The following is a 16368-nucleotide window of genomic DNA, read 5'->3' as shown; positions in this document are numbered from 1 at the left end:
GGCCCGGGTTCTGTCTCAAGCTTGTCCCAGGGACCATGGCAGCCCGCAGCTGCGGCAAAACCCGTGCACGCCTCACTACTGCTGAAGAATGAGAGTCCTCTCGGGGGGAGAGCTGAGCTCAGTCTGAGTCCTCTCGGGGGGTGGGGGGGACCCTGGAAGGAGAGCAACCTCAGTTCCATACGCCCTGCCCCAGCTTCCAATCTCCTGGGCGCATCTGGGCTCCTGAGGGCAGGGGAGGTGAGCACATCTGGGGAGCACTCCACATCTTTTGCAATCTCTCTCCTTCCTGAGGGTCACTGTCCCACGCTCACAGGCCTGGAAGCTGAGGTCCAGGGAGCGCTGCGGTCTACCCCGGTCACACGGGACGTCAGCAGCAAGGAACTCGGTGGGCTTGCTGTAACTGCACAGTGACGGTCCATCCTGACCCTGTGCAGGAGAGGGGCCCCCGCTGAAGACAAGGAGATAAGATCAGCAGGCCCAGGCCCTCAACTGGGGCTTGTGAAAGGGGTTGCTGAAGGGGCTGTTTCGAGAGCAACCGGCGGCGGGCCGATGCTGCTGCTGTGGGAAGAGGCTGCGGAGGGCGTGGCGGCTGCGTTAGGCGGGGCGGGGCTCGGAGGGCAGGAGGCGGGGACACCCAGCAGGCACCGGGACTGCTCCGAGGAAGGGATGGACACGTCCACCTGAAAAAGGGGCGAGCACAGGCAGGCTGCAGGGTGCAGCGGGGGTGACTGTGGGGCTGAGCGCGGAGGCGGGGGTGAGCGCTCTCCGGGCAGACCAGGATGGGGTCGGAGCAAAGGATGCGCTTGGCTCCTCCAGTGGCGGAAACCAGGAGGAAAGGCCAAGTCGGGGTGCAGGCCTGGGCCCTGGGGGGAGCGCCGACTGGGGGCGTCCTACCCTTCAGATGCAGAAATGGAGGCCCAGCCACGGTGGTGCAGGCCGTGGCAGGGTGGGGTCCAAACCCAGGTGGGTCGGAGCCCACCGCCTCCCCTAAGGAAGCCACTGCTGACCAAGCCCATAGAAAGTCAGAATTTACACCCAGCACGTGGTGCAAACCTGCTACTGACACGCACTGAGGAAGCACGCAGAGGAGCGCTAAGCCCGAGGCAGGTCCTCGGCTCGCCCGGAAGCCCGCTGCCCTCACGCCGTGGGGTGCTTCCCGGTGACATCGCACTGTGTCCCCCAGATGGCCCAGGAGGCAGCGCCTTAATTTTCACTGCTAGGCCCTGCTTCCACTGTCACCTCACCTTCCCCTGCGTCTTGGAGAGAGCTGGAGCAAGGGGGGGGGGACCGAACCATTGAACCCACATCATTCATCCCCTTGATCAACTTACTGAGCACCTACTGAATACCAGGCCTTGTGCTGGGGGCTGGGGAGATACGACAGTAAGGCAGACCCGGCTTCTGCCCTGTTGGAGGAGGAGAGGGGCCTTTCCTATGATTTAGCCCAAGTCCCATTTTAGGAATGTGGAAACCGAGGCTCAGAGAGGGGAAGTGACTTGCCCAAGACCGTACAAATAGTTAGGGGCAGGAGCAGGCGCAGCGCTCTTCTGAGGCACACCCAGCAACTAGTCACTGAGCAACATCTGTGTTCTAGGCACTGCTCTGGGCCCTGGGAGAAATATATCAGTGACCTCGACAGCAAAGAGGATGGGGATGGAGCGAGCAGATGAAAGAACGTCTCCATGTTGGTGAGGGTAAAGTGGGGTGCTTCGGTGTCACAACGCCCCCCAAAACGAGAGGGAAGTCCCAGAGCTCCGCCTCAAGAGGCTGGGCTTCTGAGGCCCAGAGTTCCCCTCCCTCCCCCAGGACAGGCTGTAAAAGTCCCTTCCCAGCTACGTCCACAGAAGAGCAGGAGGAGGTGAGAGGTCAGCTCAGCATCCTCTCTGGGTGAGAAGGCATTAGGGGACACCCACCCGTGTCATCGCTTACCCCCCTGTGGCTGGGGTCTCACTGCAGAGATGAAGTTGCTCCTGGCCCTGGTTGGGATCCTAGCCACCCTCCTCCTGGCCCAACTCTCTGAGGGCACCACCCCAGGTAATAGCCCCTTGGACAGCCAAGGAGGAGGGCAATGGAGGGGGAAGCACTTGGGTCTGAGGGACCTGTGGCTGCCCTGGACCCTAAGCCTCCTTCCCTCTGAACAGCCTCCCCTGGGGTAGTGGAGACCTCGGTCCTCCAGAGCTGCATAAAAGAGGCCAAGTTGCTAGTGGATGCTGCCTACAATCAGACTGAGAGGAGGTGGGCCTGGGCCTGGGTCTGGGGACTGCATGGGCCTGGAAGGGTTGATGATGGGGGATGGATGGACTCCAGCCAAGGTCATCTCACCCATCACCTGCCCCTGGGCACCTTGGGGCAGTGCCATGTCGGTAGAGAGCCTCCCTTCTATCCATCCTTCTGTTTACACTGTGCTGACTGTCCTCTCCTCTTCTGGGCAGCATCAAGCAGCGCCTTCACAGTGGCTTGGCCAGCCCCATGGACCTCCTGTCCTACTTCAAACGACCGGCAGTGGCCACCAGGACTGTCGTTCAGGCTGCCGATTATATGCATGTGGCCTTGGGACTGCTGGAAGAGAAGTTACAACTCCAGGGGTCCAGATCCTTCAATGTCACTGGTACTGTGGAGTGGAAGGAAGCCAGGAGGGGCTTGCAGGGTGCACGCCTTGGGGTGTTGGGAGGGGAGAGGGGAAAGGGATGGGAGGTACGGGACAGACCAGCTCTAGAAGAAGCTAGAACCCTGCCCACTGTCCCACCCCCAGATGTGCTAACGGAATCCCAAATGCGGCTGCTGTCCCAGGCCAGTGGCTGTGCACCCCAGGATGAAGCCGAGAAGTGCAGTGACAAGTACCGAACCATCACTGGGAGATGCAACAACAGGTGGGTGCTGGGGCGGCACGTGACCTGAGGGGGCGGTTCCCTCCTCTCCTCCCCAACCCTGCTGACCCCAGCCCACCCACCACTGCAGGAGGAGACCATGGCTGGGGGCCTCCAACCGGGCCCTGGCGCGCTGGCTGCCAGCCGAGTATGAGGACAGGCTGTCCCTCCCCTTCGGCTGGACCCCCGGCAAGAGGCACAATGGCTTCCTCCTCCCCCTTGTGAGTCAGGGCTGAGGGGCTGGAGGACGTTCCATCTCTTCTAAACGTGGGGAGTAAAAGCACAGCCCGGAGTCGGACAGGGCTCGAACCTGGCTGTCCCACAGGCTGGCTGATGACTCTGGGCAAGGACTCCAGCTGAATCAGTTTCCTCAGCTGTAAAATGGCAGTAAAACCCACTTACTATTGCTGTTGTGACTATTAAATAAAGTCTGATAGAAACATCCACGTAGGATGCGATATATTAATGCTAGCCATTACAATATTGTTTTTTCCAAAAGAATTAATGTCAAAGTACCTTGCTAAATATAAGAAGCAATACATCTTAATGTAGTTCTATCTATTGACCTCAACTATTTCACATTTAACAATTTATCAGTCTTCTATTCATATGCCAAAATAACAATCTGTCATCTACCCATCTATCAACATCCATTTATCAATTTTTCTTCTGTTGATCTTTCCATCTATCCAATTCTCTATTTATTATCCGTCACCTAGCAACCAATCCTTGCATCTATCAATCAGTTCTACCATCTAATTATCCATTAGTCTATAAATTGATCTATCAGTTTCATCTATTTATCCCTCTGGAGAAGCTGGTGGGGTCTGAGCCAGCCAACCTGGCCCGTCCCCTTCCTGGAATTACTCCTGGAGTCCTCAGGAGCTGGGCTGGAGAGCATCCTTGTAGGAATGACAGCCACATAGGAAGTGGGACAAAGCAGGAGAGGGGAGGGGAGGGCAGGGGAGGAGGAGGGACTGTGTTAACTCCAGCAGGGACAACCTGCCACCCCCTGAGTCCTGGGTTGGCTCTGACACCCTGCAGAGTCAGCACCCTACACTGATCTGTCTCCCCACCAGGTCCGAGCTGTCTCCAACCAGATCGTGCGCTTCCCCAGCAAGAGGCTAACCACCGACCGGGGCCGGTCCCTCATGTTCATGCAATGGGGCCAGTTCATTGACCACGACCTGAACTTCGTCCCTGAGTCCCCAGCCAGAGTGGCCTTCACTGAGGGCGTCGACTGTGAGAGGACCTGTGCCCAGCTGCCGCCCTGCTTCCCCATCAAGGTACTTACCCCCGACTCCCAGGCTCCTGATGTGGCCTCCACCTCTGGCCGAGAGCTGGGGCTGGGCATCTGGCACCTAGTACACCTGCCTTAAGGAGCTGCTTGTGACGCTGGAGTATCAGACAGAGACAAGATGCACAGTCTGGCACAGACGCCTGGTTCTGTGTGTGTTTGGGGGGGGGCGGGCAACCTGCCAGGAGGTCCCGGTGCTGGCCTCACGGAAGGGGAAGAAGTTGAGACTAGCCTTGACCCCTGGGTCCCTTTCCAACAGGGGAAGCCTTTAGGGTCTCTTAGCTCTTGCCCTTCTCTCCCTCCTGGGGTGGTCTGAGGGCCCTGCAGTTCTCACCATTTCCTGGGATCGGGTTGTGAGCACGGTGCTCTCCTTCAGCTGAGAGGCAAGGATGGTGAGGGACACTAGGGAAGAAAAGATGGGCTCCAGGGAGCACAGCCTCTGCTGGGGACAGAGGGGACCCTCTGTGCACACACACACACACACATTCACTCGCCCCTACCGGGTAGGGCAATGTTCTTGTGACATGACATGTGAGGGCCTCTGGCTGGCTCCTTCCTCAAATTCCTCTGGGGGACTGTCCCCTATCTTCCTATTATACCTTTAGCTCTTGACTTTTATTTATTTATTTAATTTTTAACATCTTTATTGGCGTATAATTGCTTTACAATGGTGTGTTAGTTTCTGCTGTATAACAAAGTGAATCAGCTATACATATACATATATCCCCATATCTCCTCCCTCTTGCATCTCCCTCCCACCCTCCCTATCCCACCCCTCTAGGTGGTCACAAAGCACCGAGCTGATCTCCCTGTGCTACGCGGCTGCTTCCCACTAGCTGTCTGTTTTACCTTTGGTAGTGTATATATGTCCATGCCACTCTCTCACTTCATCCCAGCTTACCCTTCCCCCTCCCTGTGTCCTCAAGTTCATTCTCTACATCTGCTTCTTTATTCCTGCCCTGCCGCTAGGTTCCTCAGAACCTTTTTTTTTTTTTTTAAGATTCCATATATATGTGTTAGCATACGGTATTTGTTTTTCTCTTTCTGACTTACTTCACTCTGTATGACAGACTCTAGGTCCATCCACCTCACTACAAATAACTCAGTTTTGTTTCTTTTCATGGCTGAGTAATATTCCATTGTATATATGTGTCACATCTTTATCCATTCATCTGTCGATGGACAGTTAGGTTGCTTCCCTGTCCCGGCTATTGTAAATAGAGCTGCAATGAACATTGTGGTACATGACTCCTTTTCAATTATGGTTTTCTCAGGGTATATGCCCCGTAGTGGGATTGTTGGGTTATATGGTTCTGTTTTTAGTTTTTTAAGGAAACTCCATACTGTTCTCCATAGTGGCTGTATCAATTTACATTCCCACCAACAGTGCAAGAGGGTTCCCTTTTCTCCACACCCTCTCCAGCATTTATTGTTTGTAGATTTTTTGATGATGGCCATTTTGACTATTTCCTTACCCATATTAGGGAAGTTTTCAACTGTAATATCTTCAAATACTTTCTCAGTCCCTTTTTTTTCCTCTTCTTCTTCTGGGACCCCTATAATTCGAATGTTGGTGCGTTTAATGTTGTCCCAGAGCTCTCTGAGATTGTCCTCAATTCTTTTCATTCTTTTTTCTTTATTCTGCTATGTGGTACTTATTTCCACTATTTTATCTTCTAGGTCACTTATCCATTCTTCTGCTTCAGTTATTCTGCTATTGATCCCTTCTGGAGAATTTTTAGTTTCATTTATTGTGTTGTTCATCACTGTTTGCTCTTTAGTTCTTCTAGGTCCTTGTTAAACGTTTCTTGTATTTGCTCCATTCTATTTCCAAGATTTTGCATCATCTTTACTATCATTATTCTGAATTCTTTTTCAGGTAGACTGCCTATTTCCCTTCATTGTTTGGTCTGGTGGGTTTTTGCCTTGCTCCCTCATCTGCTGTGTGTTTCTCTGTCCTCTCGTTTTGCTTCATTTACAGTGTTTGGGGTCTCCTTTTCGCAGGCTGCAGGTTCGTAGTTCCCGTTGTTTTTGGTGTCTGTCCCCAGTGGCTAAAGTTGGTTCAGTGGGTTGTGTAGGCTTCCTGGTGGAGGGTGCCTGTGTTCTGGTGGATGAGGCTGGATCTTGTCTTTCTGGTGGGCAGGTCCACGTCTGGTGGTGTGTTTTGGGGTGTCTTGGACTTATTATGATTTTAGGCAGCCTCTCTGCTAATGGGTGGGGTTGTGTTCCTGTCTTGCTAGTTGTTTGGCATAGGGAGTCCAGCACTGTAGCTTGCTGGTCATTGAGATAAGCTGGGTGTTGGTGTTGAGATGGAGATCTCTGGGAGATTTTCGCCGTTGGATATTACGTGGAGCTCGGAGGTCTCTTTTGGACCCGTGTCCTGAAGTCGGCTCTCCCACCTCAGAGGCACAGCACTGACTCCTGGCTGCAGCACCAAGAGCCTTTCATCCACACGGCTCAGAATAAAAGGGAGAAAAAGTAGAAAGAAAGAAAGAAAGAAAGAAAGAGGATAAAAGAAAATAAAGTAAGGTCAAATAAAATAAAGTTATTAAAATAAAGAATTATTAAGAAAAAATTTTTTAAGTAAGAAAAACAAAACCCCCCAAAAACGGGCGGATAGAACCCTAGGACAAATGGTGAAAGCAAAGGTATACAGACAAAATCTCACACAGAAGCATACACGTACACACTCACAAAAAGAGGGAAAGGGGAAAACAATCATAAATCTTGCTCTCAAAGTCCACCTCCTCAATTTGGGATGATTTGTTGTCTCTTCAGGTATTCCACAGACGCAGGGTACATCAAGTTGATTGCGGAGCTTTAATCCGCTGCTCCTGAGGCTGCTGGGAGAGATTCCCCTTTCTCTTCTCTGTTCGCACAGCTCCCGGGGCTCAGCTTTGGATTCGGCCCCGCCTCTGCGTGTAGGTCGCCGGAGGACGTCTGTTCTTCGCTCAGACAGGACGGGGTTAAAGGAGCCGCTGATTCGGGGGCTCTGGCTCCCTCAGGCCGCGGGGGAGGGAGGGGCACGGAGGCGGGGCGAGCGTGCGTCGTGACGTTGCGTCAGCACGAGGCGCGCCCGTGCGTTCTCCCGGGGATGTTGTCTGTGGAGCCCGGGACCGTGGCGGTGGCGGGCAGCACAGGCTCCCGGGAGGGGAGGTGTGGAGAGTGACCTGCGCTCGCACACGGGCTTCTTGGTGGCGGCGGCAGCAGCCCCAGCGTCCCACGCCCGTCTCTGGGGTCCGCGCTTTGAGCCGCGCCTCGCGGCCGTCTCTGGAGCTCCTCCTTTCAGCGGCGCTCTGAATCCCCGCTCCTCACGCACCAGGAAACAAAGAGGGAAGGAAAAGTCTCCTGCCTCTTCGGCAGCTCCAGACTTTTCCCCGGACTCCCTCCCGGCCAGCCGTGGCGCACTAACCCCCTTCAGGCTGTGTTCACGCCGCCAGCGCGCTCTGACTGAAGCCCGAGCCTCAGCTCCCAGCCCCGCCCGCCCCGGCGGGTGAGGAGAACAAGCCTCTCGGGCTGGTGGGTGGCGGTCGGCACCGGTCCTCTGTGCGGGAATCTCTCCGCTTTGCCCTCCGTACCCCTGTGACTGCGGTCTCCTCCGCGGCTCCGAAGCTTTCCCCCTCCGCCACGCGCAGTCTCCGCCCGCGAAGGGGCTTCTAGTGTGTGGAAACCTTTCCTCCTTCACGGCTCTTTCCCACTGGTGCAGGTCCCGTCCCTGTTCTTTTGTCTCTGTTTTTGATTTTTCCTTTTGCCCTACCCAGGTACGTGGGGAGTTTCTTGCCTTTTGGGAGGTCTGGGGTCTTCTGCCAGCGTTCAGCAGGTGTTCTGTAGGAGCTGTTCCACGTGTAGCTGTATTTCTGGTGTATCTGTGGGGAGGAGGGCGATCTCCACGTCTTACTCCTCCGCCGTCTTGAAGGTCTCCTTAGCTCTTTTAAACCAAGCATAGCAAATGCCGCCTCCATTTAGAGTTACATTACTCTATGTGCAGGTCTGTTTTCACTGAATTGCCAGCTTCCTGCAAGCTGTCCTGGGTTTCCTCGACCTCCACAGTCTCCGAGGCACCCGGCACAGAAAGGGGCTTAGGAGATGTCTGTTGAATTGAATGGAATGAAAGGAGCACAAGCCTCATGTCAGGAGAACCAGGTTCTAATCCCTCCTCTCCCGCTAACGAGTCGTCACTTCCCCTCTCTGAGCCTCCGTTTCCCCACCTGTAAATGAGGATCTAAGGCCTCGTCCATTTCCAACCTTTCATGCCTCTATGACACAACGTGCTAAGGATGCTCAGATGACCTGGTGGGCAGCGTGAGTCTGGATGAGTCAAGGAGGGCTTCCTGGAAAAAGGGAGTTTTAAGAGCAAGGTTTTGAAGCAGGTGGGGGATGACCAGGAGGAGTGAGCTTGCTCGGCAGGGGCCCCAGCGTCACTGGCTCCTCCTCCACCTCAGATTCCGCCCAATGACCCCCGCATCACGAACCAGTGTGACTGCATCCCTTTCTTCCGCTCGGCACCCTCGTGCCCCCAAAACAAGAACAAAGTCCGCAACCAGATCAACGCGCTCACCTCCTTCGTGGACGCCAGCGTGGTGTACGGCAGCGAGGACCCCTTGGCCATGAAGCTGCGCAACCTGACCAACCAGCTGGGGCTGCTGGCCGTCAACACCCGCTTCCGTGACAACGGCCGGGCCCTGCTGCCCTTTGACAACCTGCACGAAGACCCCTGCCTGCTCACCAACCGCACCGCGAACATCCCCTGCTTCCTGGCAGGTCAGACTGGGAGGACGGAAGGAGGAAACAGCCAGTCCCTGGGTTCCGGGTTGGGAAAGCCCCGTGGGACTCGATGGGGGTGCACGGCTTCAGACCTCAATATTAGGCGCACAGATCTGTGCATCGTCATCCCAGAATCAGTAAGGTGGCAGGAGTCCCTTTGTGAACCCGGTGTGTGGCTGGAGATCACCACTTGACTCTCTTTGGTGATTAGGGGCTCTCACCCCCTCTGCTGTTCATCTGGTGCGGCGCTGACTGCAGAAAGCCCCTCCCCCCCATTTTGATCCACTGCCCATCTGTTGCTCTTCATCATGCTTCTAGAACCTCGGAGAAAAAGCTCTTTCACACAGCAATAGCCTCTTTAATAACCTGAAAGTCGCTTTCACTTCCGCCTAACTTTTTTTTCTTCTCTGGGCTAAATTCCCTTAGAATCTTCAGTTCCCCCCCCCCCCCCCGCTCTTGCTAGAGACGGTCACCTGGTACCTTCTTCTGAATGCATAATCTGAACTCTCCTGGGGGTCTTTGCCCCTGCCCCCCATGCTGGTTATCATAATGATGGGCATTGCTTCTGGTTATTTAATATGTTTAAATGTGCCCTGTCTAATCCTTACAGCAGCCCTGAAAGGAGGGCGTTATTAGCACCCTCGTTTTGCAGATGAGACACTCAGGGAAGAGAACTAATGCGCTCCAGAGCAGAGTGTCAGATGGCAGAGTCCGCAGTGAGGACTTAAGTCAGTGTAGTGGCCAGGTCTGGGCTCTTTCCACGCTGCTCCACCACCTCCTTTGCAGGGCGTCAGCTGCAGCCCCTTTTCTAAGGATTGTATGTTTCTTGGCTCCTGGCAAGAGCAGCATGCGCCTTCACCAGAGGTTTACTTAAGAGTAGATTGAATAAGACCACACACAAGGGCTTCGTTCAGAGCCAGCAGATGACTGTGTGTAAGGCCACCTTCAGGAGCGTACCTTCCTTCCCGGCCTCTAGGAGAAGGTCTGGCTACAGGAACAGGCTCTGCCCAAACTTCCTTCTTTCTCCTTCCATGGGGCTCCCTGGGGAGAGCAGCATGACACCAAGCCCAAAGCTGGGGAGAAGTCCAGCCCCCGGAAGAGAACGTGCAGAAGGATGCAACCCACAGGACAGGTTCCTAGGGTCACCCAGGACCCTCCACCAGCTGTGGATCTGGTAATCCTGCAGAGCAGAATCATTAGGCAAAAGGGTTCCCGTCCAAGACCAGCAGCTGCCCTGTGTCACCTCACGCGAACTCATTCCAGTAACTTGGGGACCCGAGGCGCCATTGTCCTCCCACTCCTGGCCCATTGTGTTTGTCAGTGGAGCCTCACAGCACAGCTGAGGAGATGGAGGCCCAGTGAGGGCCAGGAATTGGGCCCAGGTCATAGAATCCCACCACCTCTTTCTAGTCCCCAGAGCTCTGTCTGCCTTAGCAGAAAGACATTGCTCTGGGAAGGACTATGGTGACTCTGAACTTGGGGTTTTCAAGGTGACAGCCGGTCAACCGAAACCCCGAAACTGGCAGCCATGCACACCCTCTTTGTGCGAGAGCACAACCGGCTGGCAACTGAGCTGAGACACCTGAATCCTCAGTGGACCGGATACAAGCTGTACCAGGAGGCTCGGAAGATCGTGGGGGCCATGGTCCAGGTAGGGGGCCCTGGGTCCCAGCATCCCTTAGAAGGCAATCTGGCGTGAGAAGCCATCCTGGGGGATGTGCCCCAAGTCAGCTAGGTCTGGGTGATTGGAAGTGTCTTGAGATCTGACCTGTATCCCCAACACTGCCGCTAACTCTCTCTGTGACCCCATTCATGTCACCCAGCCTCTCCGGGCCTCAGTATCTCCATCAGACAATGGGAGATTAACATCGCCACATTTGACATACTGCCAATAAAGAATCAGTATGTCTGAGCAGCACTTCGAAAAGCAAAAGGTCTGTCCAAAGGCAGGGGAGTGGGGTGGGTGGCCACTAAGGTAACGTTCCTCCTCCATCTTTTCTTCCAGATCATCACCTACCGGGACTTTCTGCCCTTGGTTCTGGGAGAGGCCAGGGCCAGGAAAACCCTGGGGCCCTACCAGGGGTACTGGTCCAATATAGACCCCCGTGTGGCCAACGTCTTCACGCTGGCCTTCCGCTTCGGCCACACCACGATCCAGCCCTTCATGTTCCGCCTGGACAGCCAGTACCGGGCCTCAGCACCCTACTCGCGGGTCCCACTCAGCTCCGCCTTCTTTGCCAGCTGGCGAATCGTGCACGAAGGTGACCAGGTTTTCCAGAGGCAGACAGGGCGAGGGGGTGGGGCCCAGCTTAGTGCCGGAGGCCAGGCTACTGCTAATCATCTCCCCAAGCGAGTGAAAACAAGGCAGGTGCCACCAAGACCTTCAGTCACGGGCCTCCCATCCCCTCCAGGATGAGAGGATTTCTAAAAGGGGAGGAGACTGGTGGTTGTGGCCCTGAAAGGAGCTTGCCTTCCACTCCTTCTCGGAGAAGTGGGGGTGATTGCTTTTCTTGCCGGCTCCAGCTCCCTTCATGTCCACCCAGGCCACCGTTTCCGGATACAAACATTATAGAATGTAAGCGACTGGCTTGTCCAGCTCTGAGCTAGCTTGGCATCATGTGATGACCCTAGGGGCTTCCAAAAGGCTGGTCCAATCTGTGTTGCTCATGTTCCCCGCCACCAGGTGGCATCGACCCCATCCTCCGAGGCCTCATGGCCACCCCTGCCAAGCTGAACCGTCAAGATTCCATGATGGTGGATGAGCTCCGAGACCGGCTGTTTCAGCAGGTGAAAAGGATCGGGCTGGACCTGGCAGCTCTCAACATGCAGCGCAGCCGGGACCATGGCCTCCCAGGTGAGGGGGCTGCCCACCCCTTCCCAGGCTTCCCCAGAGCAGGGTTGCTGGTGATGGCTGGTTGGGGGGAGGGTTCAGAGAAGACCCTTGGCGCCTCCTTTCTGACTGGGACTGTCTACAGGATGCGCTGAGGCTGATGCAACAAAGCATCCCTGAGACCTCCTTGTTGCTGTTCTGCCACATCTTCTCCATCCTCCATAGGGTCTCTAGCTTTAGGGTCACAACAGGACCAGGACTTGGACACAGGAGCTGAACAAAGGAGATCAGGACTTTCCAAATAGAGAAAAACAATGGCTTTAAAAGGCAGGGAAGAGCTGCTCCATGCCCCATCACCCTGGCAAGATCCAGGGAGGCAGTTCCAGGGATATAGAAACTGGCTCTTGGCTCTAATTGGGCAAAGAGCCTGAGAGGCAGGGAACAGGCGGAGTAAAAGACAGACTGCCTTGGTTGTTGGCGAGGCCACAGAAAGACTTCATCTCAGGAAATAAGAAAACGTAGGCACTTTGCTAGGATCTTTAATGGATATTAACTCTTTTAGTCCTCCCAATGACCTTGAAAAGCAGCTGTGACAGACATTTTTATAAATGAGAAAATAAACTCAGAGACAGCTAGTAATTGGCCCAAGCCCACATAACTAGGAAGTAGTTTCAAAATTTCTCCTTTCGCCCCCCTGTTCAATCCACGGTGTTAGGGGAAGGCTTTGGCCACAGCCTCACTCATCTCTCCCTCTCCCCATCTCCTACGTCCCTGTCTAAACACAACCCGAAGCCCCATCTGCCTCTGCTCATTTTTGGCCATGAATAATAAAGGGTGGGCAATTTCTACTGCACCTAACACAGCCCCTGGCTGGCACACAGCAGGCACTCAAGAACCTGAGTTTCTTTCCTTCCCTACGCTTGGGTGGTCCTGACAGCTAGTGTGATGGGTGCCCCCTGCTGGAGATCTGATATCGCTAGCTGCCCAAGCTGCCACACAGTGAGTTTCTGTACCCTCTAACTGTCCCAGAAATAGTGTCCTGATCCCAGCTCTTGCAGTCTCCTCCAATCGCTTCCCAAATTTGGAATTGGAAGGCCTGGTCTGAACTCCACTTAATGGTGGGGTGACCTTGGAAAAGTCACAGTTGCTCAAGCTCAGCGAATATCCATTGATAACATTGGGATTACAAAGTACCTCACAAAAACGTGAGGATCCTGAGAGATATCCACACAGCAGTGCTCAGTAATGGTGAAACATTATATGGTTTTCCTTTGTTCAGCTTGGGGGATGGTGTTTGGGAGTTGTAGTTCAATGGACAACGTTGGGCTGGTGTTTCTTTGAGTCCTGGCAAAGCTATCTTCCTCCTATCTTAATGGTCCCCATCATATCATGTGACTTGTCCTGGTGTGGGATCCTGATGGCTGAGAAATCAGTATGGTCTTTGTTAGTTTCTGAGTAGGTGAAAAAATTTTTTTAATTTTAGTTAAAATTTTTAATTTTAAATTATAGAGATATAATTAACATATCACAAAATTTACCAATGTAAAGTATATAATTCAATGATTTTAGTATATTTAGAGTTGTGCATCATATCTAATATCAGAACATTTTCATTACTCACAAAAGAAACCTAGTAATGATAGTCACTCCCCATCCCCACTCCAGCCCGACAATTACTAATCTTCTATCTCTACATATTTGCCTATTCTGGACCTTTCATATAAATGGAATCATATAGCATGTGGTCCTCTTCTGAGTAGATTAATTTTATCCATGTTCTTCATTTCTTGGTTCATTCGCTCATTTATTCATTCGGGCATTCTACAAATCTGAGTCTTTTCTGTTCTAGGTAATGTCTTACTTGTGCCTGATTAATGCCACGATAATATCACTGTGATTGTGAGCGTTGGGTTACGACAGCTTCTTACATTAGGACGCACTCCTCAGTGTGTGCACAAAGCATGGTTGTCTGCTCGCACTGAAAGTTAAGAGGGCAGTGGTGTGGTCTTTGGAAGGTTCAAGGCCGCTTCTGCCAGCAGGGATTTTGTTCTGCCCAGTATTGCCTGACCACAGAGCTCCCTCAGGAGAAATCGCAGCGAGCAGAAGCTAATGGGAATCCGCAGGAGTAAGACTAAACCGCTCCTGTCCCCTTTCCCTACAGGGTACAATGCTTGGAGGCGCTTCTGCAGGCTCTCCCAGCCCCGGAATCTGGCACAGCTTAGCCAGGTTCTGAAAAACCAGGGTTTGGCGAGGAAGTTCCTGAATCTCTACGGAACACCTGCCAACATTGACATCTGGATTGGGGCCATCGCAGAGCCTCTTTTGCCAGGGGCCCGAGTGGGGCCTCTTCTGGCTTGTCTTTTTGAGAACCAGTTCAGAAGAGCCCGGAATGGAGACAGGTAAGTGCCCCTACCCTAAAGGGACCAGCCCCAGAGGCAGGGCAGAAAAGCATTAGAATTTCCAGGCTCAGCAATGAGAGAAAGTACTCTTTTTAGCTTCATCTCTTCCAAGTACACAGGATCTGAGACCAGGAGCTCCTCCCTGGAGAGCTTGGTAAGAGGCAGAGAGAGCACTTGCCTGAGTTGGAGGCACCTTTAGCTCAGGAGAGAGACTTCTCAGCCTCACTGTTCCAGGCTTAAGGATCCCAGAAAACATGGGCACAAAGGCTAAATCTGGTTTCCCTCCAATAAGCTTGTGGTTTAAGACTTGACTTATTTGGATTTGGCATTTACCTGGGTTCAAATCCAGTCCTGGCTACTTAAATTAGTGTGCAATTAATACTGGGCAATTTACTAGACTGCTGAACTTGTTTCTTCCTTTATAAAATGGGAATCATACCTATTTTGCAGGGATTTTGGAGAATTGAATGAAATAGTGTATGTAAAGTACCTCACACACAGCAGGTGCTCATTCCTGTTCATCCCTGCCAAACTTCACCCACATCTCTCCACTGTCTTGGTAGGTTCTGGTGGGAGAAACAGGGTGTTTTCACCAAGAGACAGCGCACGGCCCTGAGGCACATTTCCTTGTCTCGAATTGTGTGTGACAACACTGGTATCACCACCGTTCCGAGGGACATCTTCAGGGCCAACGTCTACCCCCAGGACTTTGTGCCCTGCACCTGCATCCCCCGCCTGAACCTGTCAGCCTGGAAAGGCAGATGAGGCTTCTGCAGGTAAGGGGGACCTCCTGCAACATCCCTGGGCTGGGCCAGGCCCTCGCATCCTTCCCTGGACAGGACAGCTGAGTCCTCTCAGGCCCCTAAGCAGAAACAACAGAACTTGTCTCTAGCAACAGATCACGCTTTCACAGTGGCTTCCCAGTATGCTAGCCTCTGGGCTGATAGTTAATCCCAGGGCCCAGGACTTTGAGGGGGCAATTAAGAAGTATCCAACTGGGCCTCCCTGGTGGCGCAGTGGTTGAGAGTCCGCCTGCCGATGCAGGGGATACGGGTTCGTGCCCCGGTCTGGGAGGATCCCATATGCCGCGGAGCGGCTGGGCCCGTGAGCCATGGCCGCTGAGCCTGTGCGTCCGGAGCCTGTGCTCCGCAACGGGAGAGGCCACAACAGTGAGAGGCCCGCGTACAGCAAAAAAAAAAAAAAAAAAAAAAAAAAAAAAAAAAAAAAAGAAGTATCCAACTAGCCTCAGCTCGGTCATCAACACCCTAAGAACAGCTCAATCTCTGGACAACCAGCAAGTTCCTCACTTGCCCACTTGTGCTGCTTCCACAGGAGTCCATCCCAAGCCTCCGACCTTGGAGACAAGGGAACCTGGGGAGGACCACAAGGCTACCTCCTCCCCTGGAGCAACTGCTTCCTGCTGATGCTTTTGCTGGCTATAGCTCAGAGCTGGTTCTCTGGCTGGGAGTGACGGCCAGGGCCCCCAGCAGCAATGAACCCCCCTGCCATGCGAGCCTCTTATGTATCAGGTCACATGTCAGCTCCAGGTGCAAGCGCTCGTGAGCTAAGCAAGGCGGTCCTGAGGCCCAGGCAAGAAGAGTCATCTTCATCTCCAGCCACTTTCATCTATTTCCCACCCTGTCCCTGACCCCTGCCTATGACTGGGAGGCCACAGAGTCCCAGCCTCCAGCCACCCCATGGTCTTTCTCTGGAGCCTGCAGGCTGCACAGCACACTCTGCTTCTACCAATAAAGCACCCCTGAGGGCAGAAGTTGGTTTCTGCATTGGGCTCGGGGTGGTGGTGGGGGCGGGGGCTGGGCCTCAGTCCCATGCTTTGCTCCAGATGTTTAAGAGGAGTGCTGCTAAGACACAGCTGGCACTAACCTTAAAGCCTCTCCTGGGGGCTGAGTTTAGAGCATCGAAAGAAACACTGTGGAGTAGGACAGGGCAGGGAAGGGCACCAGCGTTAGGGGCCCCGACGTTAAGGAGAAAACCTTGGCCATGAAAGCGACCTGAGCGGAAAACCAGCCGACAGAACGTCAGTCAGTCAGTATAAAAAGGTTTTATGTACAAAAAACACAATAACAGGTGACAGCTAGCTAGCAGCAAGGACTGGGCACTGCCTTCAGCCTTCATTTACTACAGAGACAAGCCCCCAGCAGGAAGCGGGGGCTCCCCTGGGAAGAGCAGGCTGGGTTCCCGGGCCAGGAG

The 16368-nt window shown here is 53.7% G+C and overlaps 1 protein-coding gene across 1 annotated transcript; it reads left to right on the top strand.

Annotated features, from left to right (window-relative positions):
* The first annotated feature begins 1949 nt into the window (after positions 1 to 1949).
* Positions 1950 to 15915, top strand: EPX (eosinophil peroxidase). The gene is made up of 13 exons (XM_082603234.1): positions 1950 to 2034; positions 2142 to 2235; positions 2433 to 2608; positions 2753 to 2870; positions 2959 to 3088; positions 3947 to 4153; positions 8607 to 8925; positions 10419 to 10579; positions 10934 to 11189; positions 11612 to 11782; positions 13920 to 14157; positions 14721 to 14933; positions 15490 to 15915. Exons 1-12 carry the CDS (start codon positions 1959 to 1961, stop codon positions 14920 to 14922), a joined length of 2148 nt encoding a protein of 715 aa, XP_082459360.1. The 5' UTR covers positions 1950 to 1958; the 3' UTR covers positions 14923 to 14933; positions 15490 to 15915.
* The last annotated feature ends 453 nt before the right edge of the window (positions 15916 to 16368 follow it).

The sequence above is a fragment of the Mesoplodon mirus genome, assembly GCF_964341445.2.
Source record: "Mesoplodon mirus genome assembly, chromosome: 18".
NCBI lineage: Eukaryota > Metazoa > Chordata > Mammalia > Artiodactyla > Ziphiidae > Mesoplodon > Mesoplodon mirus.
Note: the sequence above shows the minus strand (reverse complement) of the source record. Positions and strands in the feature narration are given on the sequence as shown.